Below are 19,898 nucleotides of genomic sequence, written 5' to 3'. Positions count from 1 at the left end.
TAAAGAAATATTATAGAGAAATAATCCAAGGTGCAAAAATGACGTGCAACAAATCTAAATTCTAAATATTATCTGTCTATATATAAGTGTGTTATTATACATACATGCACACACACTAACCTGACTCTGTACTACATGCACACACATTAGCTGTACCTGGAGTTCAGAATGTTAGATCTTCCTGCAGACAAACATTTAATAAAACTGAAATAAGCAATAAATGACACCAGCGTCACCTTTTCAGGAAATGCGCTCATTTTGTGCAGAAGGCGAAACTCCCAATCCTCAAATGAGCCACTTAAACGCCTCCTGGTCTCATGACATCTGAGCCGAATTAATCCCGGGAATCTCCAGAATTCCCTCAAACACTTAAACCGTTCCTACCGAGTTTTGTTCCGGTCCCGGTCGCCGCTTCGACCTTAAAACGACGCATTTTCTAACAGAGTTCTGCGGTCCGGGCTGAGGCTGCAGATTCTGGGCTCGTCGCTGCTGCAGCGGGACGAGCTGCGAACTCACGCACGGAGCAGGTGCAAGATAGTGAGCGGCTGCACGCGCACTTACCGTCACCCGAGTCTCCCGCGTGTGCGTGGATTTACCCACCGGGAAGGAGGGAGGGGAGGGAGGGTCACCTGCGGAGCTTCACCTGGACGCAGCGTCTCCAGAGCTCAGATGATCCGCTGCAGTCTGAGTCACGACACACACATACACACACACACACTCACACGCACGCACGCACCTGTGAACACGCACAGCCAATCATCCTCCTGCCTGCTTACGGGCTCATGCACTATATTGTCTGGGGGAGGAATAGATATTTTATATGATTGTTTATATTTTTAAAACATTTTAATCTCATTTAATTCATTTAATGTCAGTAAAGCTGCAGCCTGAAGCTCCTGTGGTTAAAACAGAATTCATGAGTTTCATTTCTGCTGCAGTAAATTCAGCAACTGCAGCTGATGATTATATTTTCTGTCATTTTTGCATTTTCTTGTATCTTTGTGTTTCATTTTGTCTCTTTTTGTGTTGTTTTTGTCAGTTTTCATGTCATTTTTCATCTTTTTGAGTCTGTTTTTGTCATTTTTGTTTCTTTTTGTGTCATTTTTGTTTGTTATTATAGCATCTTTTCTGCCGTTTTTGCATTTTCTTGTGTCTGTGTGTTATTTTTGTCTCTTTTGTGTCATTTTTGTCTGTTTTGTGCAGTTTTTGCATCTTCTTTTGTCTTTCTTGTCATTTTTGTCTCTTTTTGTGTTGTTTTTGTTTGTTATCATGACATCTTTTGTGTCTTTTTGGCACCTTCTTGTTGCTTTTGGTGTCATTTTTCTCTGTTTTTGTGTCATTTTTCTCTATTTTAGTCTCGTTTTTGTCTGTTTTTGTGTTATTCTGCAGGATTTCTTCAGATCTTCTGATAGAGATGCAGAGAATCATTTTATTCTGGGTGTTTCTGCTCCGTTCAGCTGCTGATCTTGTGGATAAATGAAAGTTTGCTGCAGTTCACCTCAGATCACCTCCTCAGCTGAACGTTCCTCCTCCAACACTGACATCTAGAGGAAACTTTGTGTAAACGCAGCAGTGGAACAATCCGAGTTCAAGTACTGTTAAAACACGTTATTTTACAGATATTTGCTGTTATTTGAAAGGAAAATTACAAATATTAAAGATTGAGACATGGTTTTCATAATAAATTTTAAAACATTTTAAATGTATTTATTTATTTTCGCCTCTTCACAGTTTTATACCTGGACCTTCCAGGATATATAAATAAATAAATACATTTATTTATATAATATACACGTATATAACGGTAACAAATTAAAATTAAAAAAAACATTTTTTCCCAAACAGTATAATAATAACTTGTTCTTTTGTAGCGTTTGACCATAAAATTATACTTAAAAAAATACTTTTTACTCTATTAAGTCAGCTATTTTTGCAGATATCTCGTATTAGTTGAATGAAAATCTGTATATTAAATATAAAAAACAGTAAATAATTTTGAAACTCTTATTTTATACTTTTTTGTTTTGTAAAATTACAGAAAATTTAATTTATACACACAGAGAGATATTTTAAGCTAACAATAAAAAATGCCAAAACTGTCAATAATGTCCACATCAAATAATCTGTATTTTACAAATAATATCTATACTTTTTTGCCACTGCTTTACTCTATTTAAATCTTCTAATAATATCGTTAATTTACAAATATTTGTCATGACTTGATATAAAAAACTAAGTATATAAAGAACTGAAAGACAGTAAATACTTTTTATTGGACTTTTTTAAATGCAGATTTTCCTCGTTTTCTGTTATATCTAATAAAAAACTGAAAAAATCTTATAATGTACATTTACAAAGACTAAACAGCCTCAAACTGTAAATAACATTCTCATGAAAAAGTCTGTGTTTTTGCAAACAGTAAAATTACACTTTTATTAAAAAATATATATTTTGAATCATCCAAAATCATCATTATTTTTTATTGACATATATTTTTTCAATAAAATAATAATATAATAATAAATAATAATCTCTGTTTACATGATTTACGGTGTAATGGCTGCTCTGAAGATTGTCACTGCGCAGCCGCAGTAGGTGTCAGCGTCACTGTCGGTCGGAGGCAGCAGCTCCGGTGCCGTTACCGACTCAGCGGTCACGCACGGACCCCGTATCCCCGGTTTAACCGAGCTGAGGCGGCACACGGCGGGACGGACACCATGGAAGACGCTCCCCGGCGGCTCTGGAGCAGCAGCCACGGAGATCACAGCTCGCTGGTCGGCTCCGGACGGAGAGTTTAACCGCTGATCACCGACCGTTCCTCCGCTTCCTCCATCTTGGCGCCAGTGATGGAGCACATCCGGACCCCCAAGGTAACGACGCTCTGCTCCGCCGGACTCCGTCTCTGTTGGCGGCTTGGTTAGTGTCATTTCCTACCGCACATGTCGGCTCCTTTCTCTCTCTCCGTCTCCCGTCACATTCTGTCTCTGTCCTCCCCCCGGGGGACCTCCGGGGGAGCACGGTCTTTGGCGGCTCCGTAACCCGGCTAGCAGCTCCCGGAGGCGGGGAAGCTCAGCTAAGCAGGAGCTAACAGAGCAGCACCGCGGCTAGCGCTGTGTCCGATAATGGATCCAACCCTAATTAGCACCGAACACGCCTGCTCTAACACACCTGTTCTGTAGCCGTGATGCTCTAACACACCTGTTCTGTAGCTGTGATGCTCTAACACACCCGTTCTGTAGCCGTGATGCTCTAACACACCTGTTCTGTAGCCGTGATGCTCTAACACACCCGTTCTGTAGCCGTGATGCTCTAACACACCCGTTCTGTAGCCGTGATGCTCTAACACACCCGTTCTGTAGCCGTGATGCTCTAACACACCCGTTCTGTAGCCGTGATGCTCTAACACACCCGTTCTGTAGCCGTGATGCTCTAACACACCTGTTCTGTAGCCGTGATGCTCTAACACACCCGTTCTGTAGCTGTGATGATGCTCTAACACACCCGTTCTGTAGCCGTGATGCTCTAACACACCTGTTCTGTAGCCGTGATGCTCTAACACACCCGTTCTGTAGCCGTGATGCTGTAACACACCTGTTCTGTAGCCGTGATGCTCTAACACACCCGTTCTGTAGCCGTGATGCTGTAACACACCCGTTCTGTAGCCGTGATGCTCTAACACACCCGTTCTGTAGCCGTGATGATGCTCTAACACACCTGTTCTGTAGCCGTGATGCTGTAACACACCTGTTCTGTAGCCGTGATGCTGTAACACACCCGTTCTGTAGCCGTGATGCTCTAACACACCCGTTCTGTAGCCGTGATGATGCTCTAACACACCTGTTCTGTAGCCGTGATGCTGTAACACACCTGTTCTGTAGCCGTGATGCTGTAACACACCCGTTCTGTAGCCGTGATGCTCTAACACACCTGTTCTGTAGCCGTGATGCTGTAACACACCTGTTCTGTAGCCGTGATGCTGTAACACACCCGTTCTGTAGCCGTGATGCTGTAACACACCCGTTCTGTAGCTGTGATGCTGTAACACACCCGTTCTGTAGCCGTGATGCTCTAACACACCCGTTCTGTAGCCGTGATGCTGTAACACACCTGTTCTGTAGCCGTGATGCTCTAACACACCCGTTCTGTAGCCGTGATGCTCTAACACACCCGTTCTGTAGCCGTGATGCTCTAACACACCCGTTCTGTAGCCGTGATGCTGTAACACACCTGTTCTGTAGCCGTGATGCTCTAACACACCCGTTCTGTAGCCGTGATGCTCTAACACACCTGTTCTGTAGCCGTGATGCTCTAACACACCCGTTCTGTAGCCGTGATGCTCTAACACACCCGTTCTGTAGCTGTGATGCTGTAACACACCCGTTCTGTAGCTGTGATGCTGTAACACACCCGTTCTGTAGCCGTGATGCTCTAACACACCCGTTCTGTAGCCGTGATGCTCTAACACACCCGTTCTGTAGCCGTGATGCTGTAACACACCCGTTCTGTAGCCGTGATGCTGTAACACACCCGTTCTGTAGCCGTGATGCTCTAACACACCCGTTCTGTAGCCGTGATGCTCTAACACACCCGTTCTGTAGCCGTGATGCTCTAACACACCCGTTCTGTAGCCGTGATGCTCTAACACACCCGTTCTGTAGCCGTGATGCTCTAACACACCCGTTCTGTAGCCGTGATGCTGTAACACACCCGTTCTGTAGCCGTGATGCTCTAACACACCCGTTCTGTAGCCGTGATGCTCTAACACACCCGTTCTGTAGCTGTGATGCTGTAACACACCCGTTCTGTAGCCGTGATGCTGTAACACACCCGTTCTGTAGCCGTGATGCTCTAACACACCCGTTCTGTAGCCGTGATGCTGTAACACACCCGTTCTGTAGCCGTGATGCTCTAACACACCCGTTCTGTAGCCGTGATGCTCTAACACACCCGTTCTGTAGCCGTGATGCTGTAACACACCCGTTCTGTAGCTGTGATGCTCTAACACACCTGTTCTGTAGCCGTGATGCTGTAACACACCCGTTCTGTAGCCGTGATGCTCTAACACACCCGTTCTGTAGCCGTGATGCTCTAACACACCCGTTCTGTAGCCGTGATGCTCTAACACACCCGTTCTGTAGCCGTGATGCTCTAACACACCTGTTCTGTAGCCGTGATGCTCTAACACACCCGTTCTGTAGCCGTGATGCTCTAACACACCTGTTCTGTAGCCGTGATGCTGTAACACACCTGTTCTGTAGCCGTGATGCTCTAACACACCCGTTCTGTAGCCGTGATGCTGTAACACACCTGTTCTGTAGCCGTGATGCTCTAACACACCCGTTCTGTAGCCGTGATGCTGTAACACACCTGTTCTGTAGCCGTGATGCTCTAACACACCCGTTCTGTAGCTGTGATGCTCTAACACACCTGTTCTGTAGCCGTGATGCTCTAACACACCCGTTCTGTAGCCGTGATGCTCTAACACACCCGTTCTGTAGCCGTGATGCTCTAACACACCCGTTCTGTAGCTGTGATGCTGTAACACACCCGTTCTGTAGCCGTGATGCTCTAACACACCCGTTCTGTAGCCGTGATGCTCTAACACACCCGTTCTGTAGCCGTGATGCTGTAACACACCCGTTCTGTAGCCGTGATGCTGTAACACACCCGTTCTGTAGCCGTGATGCTCTAACACACCCGTTCTGTAGCCGTGATGCTCTAACACACCCGTTCTGTAGCCGTGATGCTCTAACACACCCGTTCTGTAGCCGTGATGCTCTAACACACCCGTTCTGTAGCCGTGATGCTCTAACACACCCGTTCTGTAGCCGTGATGCTGTAACACACCCGTTCTGTAGCCGTGATGCTCTAACACACCCGTTCTGTAGCCGTGATGCTCTAACACACCCGTTCTGTAGCTGTGATGCTGTAACACACCCGTTCTGTAGCCGTGATGCTGTAACACACCCGTTCTGTAGCCGTGATGCTGTAACACACCCGTTCTGTAGCCGTGATGCTCTAACACACCCGTTCTGTAGCCGTGATGCTGTAACACACCCGTTCTGTAGCCGTGATGCTCTAACACACCCGTTCTGTAGCCGTGATGCTGTAACACACCCGTTCTGTAGCCGTGATGCTGTAACACACCCGTTCTGTAGCCGTGATGCTCTAACACACCCGTTCTGTAGCCGTGATGCTGTAACACACCCGTTCTGTAGCCGTGATGCTCTAACACACCCGTTCTGTAGCCGTGATGCTGTAACACACCCGTTCTGTAGCTGTGATGCTCTAACACACCTGTTCTGTAGCCGTGATGCTGTAACACACCCGTTCTGTAGCCGTGATGCTGTAACACACCTGTTCTGTAGCCGTGATGCTCTAACACACCCGTTCTGTAGCCGTGATGCTCTAACACACCCGTTCTGTAGCCGTGATGCTCTAACACACCCGTTCTGTAGCCGTGATGCTCTAACACACCCGTTCTGTAGCCGTGATGCTGTAACACACCCGTTCTGTAGCTGTGATGCTCTAACACACCTGTTCTGTAGCCGTGATGCTGTAACACACCCGTTCTGTAGCCGTGATGCTGTAACACACCTGTTCTGTAGCCGTGATGATGCTGTAACAACCATGACTCAGCATCCCGTTTTCTCCTAAAAACTGCCTGGTCATGGTCTGTTTGAAAACAAGGCCACAGAATTATTCAGCAGGAATCTAGACACACCTGAGCTGCAGGAGTTTTTCGCCATTTTCTGGCATTTTATTGAACTACCAACTAAAAGATAAACGGATTAGTTGCAAAATATTGTTCATGAACAATCAGTTAAACTATTTTTTAAATATAAAAAGTCTAAATTCTCTGATTTCAGCTTCTTAAATGTGAATATTTAAATTTTCTTTCCAGAAACTGAATATATTTGGACAAAAAAAGACATTTGAGGAAACTCAGATCCACTTTTTTCACCATTTTGTCAGAGATGATTGAGTTATTCCTGCTGTGTTCTGTTGTGGTGAAATCAGCTGCTCTCAGACTGACTCGGTGTTTATTTCTGGGTTCCTTCAGGTGGAAAACGTCCGTCTGCTGGACCGGTCGTCGGGCCAGAGGAAGGCCAGCGTCGGGACGCTTTACCTCTCTGCAACGCACACCATCTTTGTAGAGAACAACCCGGAGACACGCAAGGAGACCTGGGTAAGAAAATCAGTCCCTCATACATGTAGACCTCTGGGCCAGGGAGTTAAACTGACCTCAGTCCAGTTTGATCTCCAGTAAAACCAGTAAAACCACAGCATAATAACCTGTAAATAACCAACTTTGTTTTAGTGCAGAAAAGTTCACATTTAATGGATTATCTTTTTACTAAACATCAGGATCAACCTGACATTTCTGAAGAAAAATAAATTAAATTTATTCAGCCTCAGTTTATCATTTCCACATTACAACTTCCAGATCACAGAGTGTCTACAAAGGAACACAACATTTAGTCACCTGGAACTGAACTATGGAGGATTTTACTGTACGATCGAAACAATAAAAGTCAGAAAAAAACAAGACAAAATAGTCCAAAAATGAGATAAAGAAGAAAAGTGAGAAACAGAATGACCAAAAATGAGACAAATGACACAAAGCAAAACAAAAAGGAGAGAAAAAATTAGACAAAAAGTTACAAAACAACAAAAAAATGGACAAACCACAAAAACAAGACAAAATATTACAAAAATGGGACAAGAACAGCGAGAAACAAAACGACAAAAACATCAGACAAAAGTCAGACAAAAATGACAAAAAACAGCAAACGCAAGACAAAATATTACAAAAATGAGACAAAACGACAAAAATGAGAAACCGAATGAGACAAATTGTACGAAACAAAACAAAAAAGAGACAAACAATTTGACAAAAAGTTACAAAACAACAAAAAAATGGACAAACAAGAACAGCCACAAAACGAAACAAACGATACACAAAACAATGAATAAAGCAAAACACAAAATGACAAAAATAAGACAAAAAATACAAGCGAGACAAAAAGGAAACACAAAATGACAAGAGACAACAAATGTCAGAAAAAAAGACAAAAACAACAAAACAAGACAAAATGTTACAAAACTGAGACACAAAATGAGAAACTAAATGAGACTAACTACACAAAGCAAAAAAAGACAAAAATGTCACAATAAAGTTACATAGCGACAAAAAATGGACAAAAGACAAAAGCGAGACAACAAATGTTTTTAAATTTTATTAATTAGTCGATTTCTCAACCAAAAACTTCTGTTATTCTCTGGTTTCACGAATAAAAACTGTAAATTCTGTGATTTCATCTCCTTAAATGTGAACATTTCCTCCTCTGTGACACTAAACTGAATATATTTGGACTAAACCAGATGTCTGAGGACATCATGTTCACATTTTGGATGTTTTTGACCTTTTTCTGGTATTTTAGAGCAAACAGCTGATCAGTAAATCCAGGAAGTGACGGACAATAAAAGGTTCAGCCTTTCTGGTTCTACGTGTCTGTGTAGAACCTCTGATGTCTGGATGATCGTTGGACGTCAGGTGTCAGTCAGCAGACTCCAGCTGTTCCTGGATCAGTTTCAAAGCAGCTGAATCGTCCTGGAGCTTCCCTTAAACTGCTGCTGACGCTGCTTCCTCAATGATTCACATCACAAGACCAGTTTCACAATAACTTCTAGGCTTATTACACCGCATGTCAGCATTTAGACACATCCTGCTCTATTCTGTTTGGCTTCACCCAATGAATGAATCAATAAAGAGGTTCAGCCGTTCATCGATTAATTAATTAGTTATCAACTATCACGTTAACTGTTTTGGTGTCAGTTCGTCAGTTTGAGTATTTTTTAAATTAAAAAAGTCTGAATTCTGTGGTTTCCTTGAATATGAATATTTTCTTGTTTCTTTCCTCCTCTGTGACGCTAAACTGAAAATATTTAACATTTAATGACGTCATTTTTCACTTTGGGAACCACTGATGGACGTTTTTCACCTTTTTCCGACATTTTTGAGACCAAACAACTGGTCAGTTCCGCACTAAAAGGTTGATCAGTGTTGCTGTAAATCACAGTGACAATAAAGCTATTCTACTCTATACCTGAGCTGCTCTGAGCCGCTCACCTGTCCTCCTCCCTCCAGGTGCTCCACAGCATGGTGAGCAGCGTGGACCGCCCCCCTCCACGCCCAGCGGCAGCCAGCTCATCCTGCGCTGTAAAGACTTCCGGGTCTACCAGATCCTGGTCCCCAGGAGAGGGACTGTGTGGACGTCCACGCCTCGCTGGTCCGGCTGTCACGGCCAGGTGAGTGTTTCTGTGTTCCCCTGGACGGAGACGGATTCTAGCAGGAAGTCATCAACGCAGAGTTGTCAGGTTCATGAAGGTGGTTCTCTTTTAACCGGCTAGATCTCCATGGTAACTGATGCTTCACAGCTAGATCTCCATGGTAACTGATGCTTCACAGCTAGATCTCCATGGTAACCGATGTTTCACAGCTAGATCTCCATGGTAACTGATGCTTCACAGCTAGATCTCCATGGTAACCGATGTTTCACAGCTAGATCTCCATGGTAACTGATGCTTCACAGCTAGATCTCCATGGTAACTGATGTTTCACAGCTAGATCTCCATGGTAACTGATGCTTCACAGCTAGATCTCCATGGTAACTGATGCTTCACAGCTAGATCTCCATGGTAACCAATGCCTCACAGCTAGATCTCCATGGTAACCGATGCCTCACAGCTAGATCTCCATGGTAACTGATGCTACACAGCTAGATCTCCATGGTAACTGATGCCTCACAGCTAGATCTCCATGGTAACTGATGATCTTTTAGTAGAATAACTCTTTATGCAATCAGTGAAGGTGTGCACTATTTAAATTTCTACATATGAAGGATCTGTGTTTGCATTTATTGTTCATTTTTCATTTTTTCCACTAATGATCCGATGTTTTTGCACTGTCCCTGAGGAGCTTTAGATTTTACTGAGCCATGAACACAAACGGAGCCTGGCTTTGTTCAAACAGCTCGTATAAAACCTCTGATTTTGGACTTTTCCTCTCCCCAGAGAAGTACAGTGAGCTCTACTGTCTGTCTTTCAACCCCAACGTGAACAAAGAGGAGAGGGAGGCGTCCTGGAACTTCATCGACCTCATGGCCGACTACAAGAGGATGGGGGTTCCTAATAACCTCTGGGTCTCCACCGCCGTCAACAGCGAGTACAGGGTCAGTGTGACGGAGTAGAACAGTAGAACTCGGTCCTCTGACGTGCTCTGTGGAACGTTCTCTGGACATTTATAGGGTCATAGATCAGATAAACCAAACCTCATTCAGCCTCACTCACACTTTAAACTCACTCCTGGGTTTGGTTTTTAAATCTCTGAATCAGTATTTAATTAGAAGTGGGCTGTAGTCTTCCTTAAAGTAGAAAAGTGAGAAGATTCTAGCTAGCTTAGCAAACAAAAAATATACTCACACTTAAGGTTTTATTAAACACCTTTAGTCCTCCATGTGTCGGACAAACAGCACAAAAACATCATTCAACAGGATTTACTGTTTTATGAGAAATTAAGAATTTATCAGCGTTTAGCGGCCGATGACGATTCTTTCAAAAAGGCGCTCCTGTTTATCGTCTTCATTTCCTGTTGCTGTGTTCTGCCGTTACCGGATCAGCTGTCCATTTATGTAGCAAGAAGTCTACTTGGACAAACTGCCTGAAATGTGTCGCCAGAGACCTTTCAGGGATTTTGAGTCATTTGTGCTGCAAATAAGTTAATTCCATTAAAATTTTTAATCAGATTAATCATGATGATGGATTAATCCACATTAACATGTTAATTTTGACAGCCCTAGATTTATTCTGACTTCACTTCCATGGAGACAGATTTCCTTTTCTTTCAGCATCAGAAGAGTCTGACTTACGCTGGGAGCCGTAATGAAGGACAAAAAGTTAGTGAATGCAGCACAATCCAAGGTGGAGTACAACCAGAGAATGGAAACAAAGCTGTCTGATAGGACCGCGTGACGACGTATTCATCCGCTCTGCTCATCAACTAGTTCACCGTAATGATGAAACACTGTAGGCTGAGGACCTCCTGCACTTACATACATGGTGTGTGTGTGTGTGTGTGTGTGTGTGTGTGTCCTGCAGGTGTGTGATACTTACCCTTCAGAGCTGTTTGTTCCAAAGTCGGCCTCCACCGGCGTCATCGTGGGCAGCTCCAGGTTCAGGAGTCGAGGACGGTTTCCTGCTCTGTCCTACTTCCACCAGGACACTCTGGTGAGCATCAGACACACACCGATACTCACAAACACACACACAGGAAGTGGCTGATGAGGTTTCCTCCCCCTGCAGGCGGCGGTGTGTCGGTGCAGCCAGCCGCTGTCGGGCTTCAGCGGTCGCTGTCAGGAGGACGAGCTGATGCTGCAGGCGGTGATGAAGTCCAACCCTGGCAGCGACTACATCTACGTGGTGGACACCAGACCCAAGGTAACGCAGCGACACACACTCAGCCCTCAGTGACACACACACACAACACAATCTGAGTAGTTTTGGACTGTTTTTAAGTGATCTGGACTGTTTTTAATCCATTTTGGATGAATTTTGAGTCATTTTAGACAGAATTTCAGTCATTTTGGACAAGCTTTGAGTCTTTTAAGATGGAATTTCAGTCATTTTAGACAGTTTTCAAGTAATTTTGGACAGTTTTTAACTGATTTGAACCAATTTCATCCATTTTAAATTAATTTTGAGTCTTTTTGGACTTAATTTGAGTCTTTCTGAACAAGTTTCAAGTGATTTTAGGACATTTTTGGGGCATTCTGGGCCGTTCTTAATTTTGGATTAATTGTGTGTCTACAAACCGCTGTGTGTGTGTGTGTGTGTGTGTGTGTGTGTGTGTGTGTGTGTGTGTGTGTGTGTGTGTGTGTGTGTGTGTGTGTGTGTGTGTGTGTGTGTGTGTGTGTGTGTGTGTGTGTGTGTGTGTGTGTGTGTAGCTGAACGCCATGGCTAACCGGGCGGCGGGTAAAGGCTACGAGAACGAGGACCACTACACCAACATCAAGCTGCAGTTCATCGGCATCGAGAACATCCACGTGATGAGGAGCAGCCAGCAGAAGATCATCGACGGTAACCTCAGCTGGTGGTGATGCTCCAGGGTCTGATGGAGAACACAAACCTACCGGCACATTTCACAGTGTTTCCATGAGAACGATAGAAACCAACCCTAACCCATAAGAACCCAGACCCATTTTTCCTTAAAGGACTTAATGAGTTAAGGTCAGACATGAAACGTTACAAGGAAGGGACTGGGGCACTCAGTGCTTGTTACTCTGGTGTCACCGTGGTTTCTTATGGGTTAAAGGTCCAGATTAATGGAAGTCAGTCACATCAGCAGCTCAAAAAACTACAAACATGGCCGACTTGCTACTGGCCCCACCCCCTTCAGGAAGAAAACTCTCTGTGTGTCTGATTGACAGCACATAGAAAAACATCTAACCTTACACCTGCTGACACCTAAATGTAATACTTTGGATAACTTTGGTCAAGTTTTGAGTATTTCTGACAAATTTTGAATCATTTTGGAAACATTTTAAGGACTTTTAATCAATGTTTGAGTTACTGTGGGCAATTCTTTACTTATTTGGACAGATTTTGAGTAACTTTGGGGATGTTTAGAGTATTTTGGACACATTTTGAGTCATTCTGGGCAGGTTTCAACTCTTTTGGACAGATTGTAGTCAATCTGGACAAGCTTTGAGTTATCTTGGACAGACTTTATGCAATTCTAGTCAATGTTTGAGTTATTGTGGGCAGTTCTTTACTTAGGACAGATCTGAGTAACCTTTGCCAAATTTTGAGTCATTCTGAGCAAGTTTCAACTCATTTGGAAATAATTTTAGCCAATCTGGAAAAGTTTTGAGTCATTTTGAACAAATTCTGAGTCCTTTGCTGACTGAAGTAGAGAGTGATTGGATGAACAGTGTGAACTTCTGCGAGGCCACATGAGTGTAAATACTCTCTCTGGAGCAGACTTCCTGTGATGGCGTCTCTTCCTGTTTCCATGTCCTCCTCCTCTGTCCTCATACAGTGGGCGAGATGCGAGCTCCGTCCATGTCGGACTTCCTGTGGGGTCTGGAGAACTCGGGGTGGCTCAAACACATCAAGGCTGTGCTGGATGCTGGAGTCTTCATAGCCAGGGTGAGGAAACTCAAACTGGAGCTGATGGAGACACGGAGAACGTCAAGAACCAGGATGTCCTGATCCTTTTTATCTGCTTTAACCTCAGAATGACCTGCTGTTTACGTCCACAGTCATCTGAAACATGACTTTAAGAGACAAACAGGGTTAGAAAGTAGGATTTGGATCATTTAAGACAGAATTTGAGTCGTTTTGGACAGTTTTAAAGGGATTTGGACCATTTTTAAAATCCATTTTAAATTAATTTTGAGTAATTTTGGACAAGCTGAGAAGTTTAAAATGAGATTCCAGTCATTTTGGGCAGTTTTCAAGTAGTTTTGGAGAGTTTTTAAGGATTCTGGACCATTTTTATCCATTTTAGATTCATTTAGATTCATTTTGGACAGAATTTGAGTGATCTGGACCATTTTTGACCCGTTTTGGATGGCTTGTGACTAATTTTGGATAGAATTTGAGTCATCTGGGACAATTTGTGGACAATATTTAACTCTTGGACAAGTTTTGAGTTCTGTTGGGTAACTCTTTACTTGTTCTACCTCTGGTTCTAACGGTGGTCTCCTGGTTGTCTCCAGGCGGTGGCCGATGAAGGCGTCAGTGTTCTGGTCCACTGTTCTGACGGATGGGACCGGACCGCCCAGGCCTGCTCTGTGGCCAGTATCCTGCTGGACCCGTTCTACAGAACCCTCAGAGGATTCATGGTACCTCTAACAGTTCTTGGTGCTTCTCTAGGACTTTCTGAGACGCTCACTTCCTGTTTGTCCCCATCTGTTCCAGGTGCTGATAGAGAGAGACTGGGTTTCCTTTGGACACAAGTTCTCTCACAGGTCAGTAACGTTCCATTTACGTTCCCTTCTATATCCTGGAGCCACAAGATTCATTCTGGACCAGTTCTGGATCATTCTGGACCAGTTTTCAGTGCTTTTAGTTGATGTTCGAGTGGTTGTGGACAACTCTTAACTCGTTTTGAACAGACTGAGTCCTTCTGGACAAGCTTTGAGTTATTTTGGACAGTTCTTTACTTATGTTTGGCAGATTTTCAGTATTTTTGGACACATTTTGAATGACTTTGGACACGTTTTAATTACGTTTAGTCAATGTTCGAGTTATTGTGGGCAAGTCTTAACCTCTTTACACAAATTTTGAGTAATTCTGGATACATTTCAACTCATTTTGGACAGATGTTGAGTAACTTTGGGCAGGTTTTGAGTATTTTGGACAATTTTTGAGTTATTCTGGACAGGTTTTAACTCCTTTGGACAGTATCTTAGTTGATCTGGACACGTTTTGAGATATTTTGGGCAAATCTTTATCTATTCTGGACACATTTTGAGTAACTCTAGGCAAATTTTGAGGATTTTGAACAAATTTTGAGTTATTAAAGGCTATTTCTTTGCTTATTTTGGACACATTTTAAATCATTTTAGTCAATGTTTGCGTTTTGGTCAATTCTATACATATTTTTGGACAGATTTTGAGTCATTCTGGCCAAATTTCAACTTATTTGACCATAATTTTTGTCAATCTGGACAAATATTGAGTCATTTTGGACAAGCTTGGAGTTATTTGAGGTAAATCTCGACTTACTTTGGACAGATTTTGAGTTATTTGGACATGTTTTACGTGCTTTTTTCAGTCAGTGTTTGAGTTATTTTGTACAATTCTTAATTCATTTTGGACAGATTCTCTGTAACTTTGGACAGGTTTCGAGTATTCTGGACAAGTTTTGAGTTATTTTGGGCAAATCTTTACCTCTTTTGCTCAGATTTTGAGTCCTGGACAAGTTTCAACTCCTTTGGACAGAATTTGAGTCATTTTGGAAGTTTTAAGTCGCTTTAGTCAAAGTTTGAGGTGTTGTGGACAATATTTAACTCTTGGACAAGTCTTGAGTTTTGTTGGGTAACTCTTTACTTGGCTGAACCTTTCCAGTTCATATGTTGTGAACCGTTTGATGGATTCTGTCTACTCGGCAGTAACTCCAGGTCTGTCCTGCTGCAGGTACGCTCACCTGGACGGGGATCCTAAGGAGGTGTCTCCGGTCATAGACCAGTTCCTGGAGTGTGTCTGGCAGCTCTCAGAACAGTTTCCGTGTGCCTTCGAGTTCAACGAGCGCTTCCTCATCACCCTCCACACCTACATCTACTCCTGCCAGTACGGGAGCTTCCTGGGGAACTGCGAGAAGGAACGCCGGGACCTCAGGTAGGAGCTCACCTGGAGACGAGTTTTTACCCAGTATGGACACACCGGCACTCATTCAGGACACATTTAAAGTTAGTTTGGACGGATTTAAAGATATTATGGACACATTTAGACACATTTTAAGTTAGTTTGGACAAGTCTTAACTATTTTAGGCAGTTTTTCAATCATTGGGGGCAGTTCTTTACTCATTTTGGGCGAATTTGGAGTCATTTGGACAATTTTTAATTCGCATTAGGCACATTTTGAGTAATTTTGGACTTTTTTTTTGTTATTTTGGACACATTTTAAGCACCTTGAGTCAATGTTTTAGTTATTGTCTTCCATTCGTAACTCATTTTGGACTGTTTCTGAGATTTTTGGACAAGTTTCAACTAATCTGGGACAGAATCTCTGTTTTTTGGACATTTTTCGAGTGATTCGAGAAATACGTAACTCATTTGGGACACATTTTGACTCATTCAAGACATATTTTGAATCATTTTGGACAAATTTACAGTCTTTTTGAATAGGTTTTGAGTCGTTTTAGACAATGTTTGCCTTATTTTGGGCGATTCTTTACTTATTTTGTACAAATTTTGTGTCATTCTGAACAAGTTTCAACCATTTTGGACAGAAATTGTGGAAAAAGTTTTGAGTCCTTTTGGACAAGTTTGAGTTATTCTGGACAAATTTTGACTCATTTAAGACAGAATTTGAATAATTTTGGACAGTTTTAAGTGATTTGGAGCATTTTTAATCAGTTTTAGATGTTTTTTAATAATTAAAGACAGAATTTGAGTCATTTTGTGCGTCTTGAAGGAATCCTTGGTGGGGTTTTAGTGATCAGACGTGTTGTCAGACTGCAGTGTGTCTGTTTGTGTTCAGGCTTCGTGAGCGGAGTCACTCGGTTTGGCCTCAGCTGTGGAAGGACCGATCGGACTACAGCAACCCTCTGTACCAGGCCGAGCTGAGCCAGAGCCAAGGAGTGCTGAGGCCCAACACCTCGCCCTTCTACTTCAAGTGGGTCCACTTCAGCTCTTCACCCGTCAGGGACCAACGTTGAGTCATTTTCAATTCTGGACGGGTTTCAGCTCATTTTGGTCAAATTTTAACTAATTTTGATCAGAATTTGAGTCATTCTGGACAAGTTTTAATTGGTTTTAGATGATGTTCTGGTCGTTTTGGGTAATTCTTAAAAAATTTTGAACAAATTTTGCATCGTTTTGGACAAATTCAGTGTCACTTTAGACAAGTTTTAACGAGAAGAGACACAATTTGAGTAATTCTGACAATGTTTAAATGATTTGGACCATTTCTTACCCGTTTTGGATGAATTTTGAGTCATTTCGAACAGGTTTAGAGTCATTTTAAACAGGTTTTGAGTCATTTTAAACAGGTTTTGAGTCATTTCGGACAACTGTAAGTGATCCTAGACAAATCTAAAGTCATTTCAAACAAGTTTTGATTGATTCTGGACAATTCTGAACACATTTTGAACAAATTCAGTCATTCTGGACTCAAGTCAGCTCATTTAAGACAGAATTTGAGTAGTTTTGGACATTTTTTAAATGATTTGGACCATTTCTTACCCATTTTGGATGAATTTTCAGTGATTCTTAACAGGTTTAGCTCATCTAAGACAGAGTTTGAGTCATTTTTAGACTGTTTTTCAGTGATTAGGACCATTTTAATTAGCCACTGTCCTGGTGTTTGCTCCAGAATGTGGAAGGGTCTCTACAACCACGTGGAGAAGTCGGCGCCTCCTCGCCAGTCGCCTGCCGACTACCTGTCGGCCGTGAGGGAGGAGTCTCAGCAACTGGAGGAGGAGCTGACCAATCACCAGGAGGTAGCGCCAGGAGGAACCGCCCACCACCACCAGCACCCCCAACCGGGCTCCAGACAAGGCATTCAGCACAACACACCTCCACCAACAACAACTCTCTAGTTTCATCAGAAATACACGTTCAACTCATTCTGGTCACATTTTGAACAAGTTTTAGTCACTCTGGACCCTTTTTGAGTAATTTTGCTCTGATTCTAACTCATTCTGGACAGAATTTAAGTCATTTAGACCATTTCTTAAGTTATTTTGGACTATTTTTAAGTGAGGTGGACCATTCGTAACCCATTGCGGATGAATTGTGAGTAATTTTGAACAGATTTTGAACAAATTCAGTCACTTTGGGCAACTTTAAGCAATGCTACACAATTCAGACGTCGTTTGGGTCTAGTTTTGAGTGATTTACAGAACTTATAACTGATTCTGGACAGAATTTGAGTCACTTTGGACCATTTTTATCCCATTTTGGAATGATTTTGAGTAATTTTGGACAGGTTTCAACTGATTTTGGACAAATCTGAACTCATTTTGGGCATCGTTTAGTAATTCTACACAACTCAAACCATTTTGGACAAGTTTTAGCTCATTCTGGGCAAAGTTTAAGTTTCAAATCATTTAGAAAAATTGTGAGTGATTTGGGGCTTTTATTACGTCATTTTGAACATGTAACACACTTGTCACACACTGTAGGCATCATGTTGCCATGGAAACCGAGATGTATTTAGTTTAGTCGAGACGAATCACAGCAAGAAAGTCTGGATCAGTTGAAGCTGATTCAGAGTTTAGAGCTCAGTTTATTAACTCTGTGTGTGTGTGTGTGTGTGTGTGTGTGTGTGTGTGTGTGTGTGTGTGTGTGTGTGTGTGTGTGTGTGTGTGTGTGTGTGTGTGTGTGTGTGTGTGTGTGTGTGTGTGTGTGTGTGTGTGTGTGTGTGTCCGTAGAGGATAGCGGCTCTGACCGGTCGTCCAATCACGTGGGAGAAGCCGTGGGTTCCGAGGAGGAGGACTAACCGGCTGCAGCAGCGTCACAGCGGGCCGGACCCGCCCACCACCCACACGGAGCCAATCACCAGCCACGGCCATGTCCCCTCCTCCTACCAGCCGGCCAATCAGAAGACCCGGAGCACAGACCCCGCCCTCACTCCCCCCCCAGACCCCGACAGCGACCTGGAGTCCGGCGTGGCCGACCTCAGCAGCCGGTCGTCCAGCGACGGGAAGGAGGCGGAGCTAGAGTGAGACTGGGACTGACTGGGAGGCTGCTGATTGGTCGATTCATCCTCAGTTCTCTCACCTGTAATTCCTCTTTTTCCAAACGAAGGACAAACTCACCGACTCTTCCTGATGCCATTTTATAACTCGATTTTTGTTGCACGACCAGAAGAGCTGCTCTGTCTTTAATTTAACTCCAGAGTTAGTTTTTTTTACAAACTAAAACAATTAAATTAAATTAAACACTCTGATGCTTCACAGCTACATCTCCATGGTAACAGATGCTACGGAGCTAGATCTCCATGGTAACCGATCTCAACTGAGAGAAAATGCGACTTTTTCCTTTTGTTTCTGGAGTTAAATTAAAAATGGGATGAAGCTGTAGCTGGTTGGACGAATCCCCACGGACTGCAGGAGACCGAATCATCACAACGTTTCTTCAACAAACACCTGAAGCAGCTTGTTTTAGGACTTTCTTTTGGAAGATTCGCTGAGCGAGCGGTTAGCTCAGCGTCCAGTCTGATGGACTCCATGTTTATTCTACTGTCAGAAAGCTCGACTAGAAGCTGATTTAAAGTCTTATCTCTGGGAAACGATCAAATTTCTCATGTAGTGGCAGTGAGGTCCATGTTTCTGCCGTTAACGCTTCATATTCTCCACCTGAACCCTCGTGGGTGAATTTACCTCCAGGTTTGGTCTTGAAGACGTGAAATTCATCCTCAGGAACGTTCTGTCTGCGTTGATACCGACGTTTCTGAAGATAGTCCTCCAGTCAGACCAGAAACAGCTGCTGAGTTTGGAGGTTTAACGGCAGAAAAATTCCTCATTTTACTCGTTAGTTTTGTTTTTAGCTGTTGAGGGAGAACAGATCTACAGTCTGAACCAAATGTGAACAAATGTAAAAGTTTACCACGACAGCTGGAGCAGAGGTTTTCTTCTGTCGTTTTATGTGCAATTCTTTTTATTTGGAAGCCATTTATTGTTGTTTTTTTAACTGATGCTGTGGGGCTTGGTTGCCATGGTAACCGATGCTTCACAGTGAGATCCTGTCGTTTTATGTGCAGTTGTTTTTGTTTTAAAGCCAGTTATTGTTGTTTTTTTTCTTGCTGATTTCAGTGGAATCCAGTCGGGTGACATTTAGTTTTGCTTCCAGCTGATCTCTGACTCTACATTCCCACTCTGGAGCAGCAGAAGCACATTTTTGGGGTTTTATTCTGATAAATCTGTGAGACGACTCCCTATTCGAACCCTTGTTGTATTTAAAGCAGACGGACACTAAAGGCGTTCCTTCTGGAGGTTCTCCTCAGTAGATCTACTGTAGCTGTAGTGTGTCTGTGCAGAATGTGTGTGTCCTGTATCATCCATGTAAACGATCGATCAATAAACTCACTGTTAAAGGGACCAAACATCCGCTCCTGTTTCATTTATTGATCACAGTCCTGGGTGGAGACGCTGCGGCTTTTAATT

General features: G+C 43.1%; 2 protein-coding genes across 2 annotated transcripts in view; one reads left to right on the top strand and one right to left on the bottom strand.

Annotated features, from left to right (window-relative positions):
- Positions 1–790, bottom strand: part of LOC110967815 (microtubule-associated tumor suppressor 1 homolog) — a 73,875-nt gene extending 73,085 nt beyond the window's left edge. Inside the window, 1 exon segment of the mRNA XM_051945887.1 lies at positions 562–790. The gene's annotated coding sequence lies outside the window, so the exon portion shown is untranslated.
- Positions 791–2,578: 1,788 nt separating this feature from the next.
- Positions 2,579–19,837, top strand: LOC110967817 (myotubularin-related protein 7-like). Its single transcript, XM_051946548.1, is given in 16 exon segments — positions 2,579–2,870; positions 7,064–7,189; positions 9,152–9,182; positions 9,185–9,250; positions 9,253–9,312; positions 10,078–10,235; positions 11,161–11,289; positions 11,365–11,499; positions 12,006–12,138; positions 13,100–13,209; positions 13,782–13,907; positions 13,984–14,033; positions 15,205–15,405; positions 16,271–16,405; positions 17,105–17,231; positions 18,165–19,837. Coding segments are annotated over 16 exon segments (1,905 nt in total). The 5' UTR covers positions 2,579–2,846; the 3' UTR covers positions 18,459–19,837.
- The last annotated feature ends 61 nt before the right edge of the window (positions 19,838–19,898 follow it).

The sequence above is a fragment of the Acanthochromis polyacanthus genome, chromosome 3 (genome assembly GCF_021347895.1).
Source record: "Acanthochromis polyacanthus isolate Apoly-LR-REF ecotype Palm Island chromosome 3, KAUST_Apoly_ChrSc, whole genome shotgun sequence".
Taxonomy (NCBI): domain Eukaryota; kingdom Metazoa; phylum Chordata; class Actinopteri; family Pomacentridae; genus Acanthochromis; species Acanthochromis polyacanthus.
This window is presented reverse-complemented; position numbering and strand designations above follow the sequence as displayed.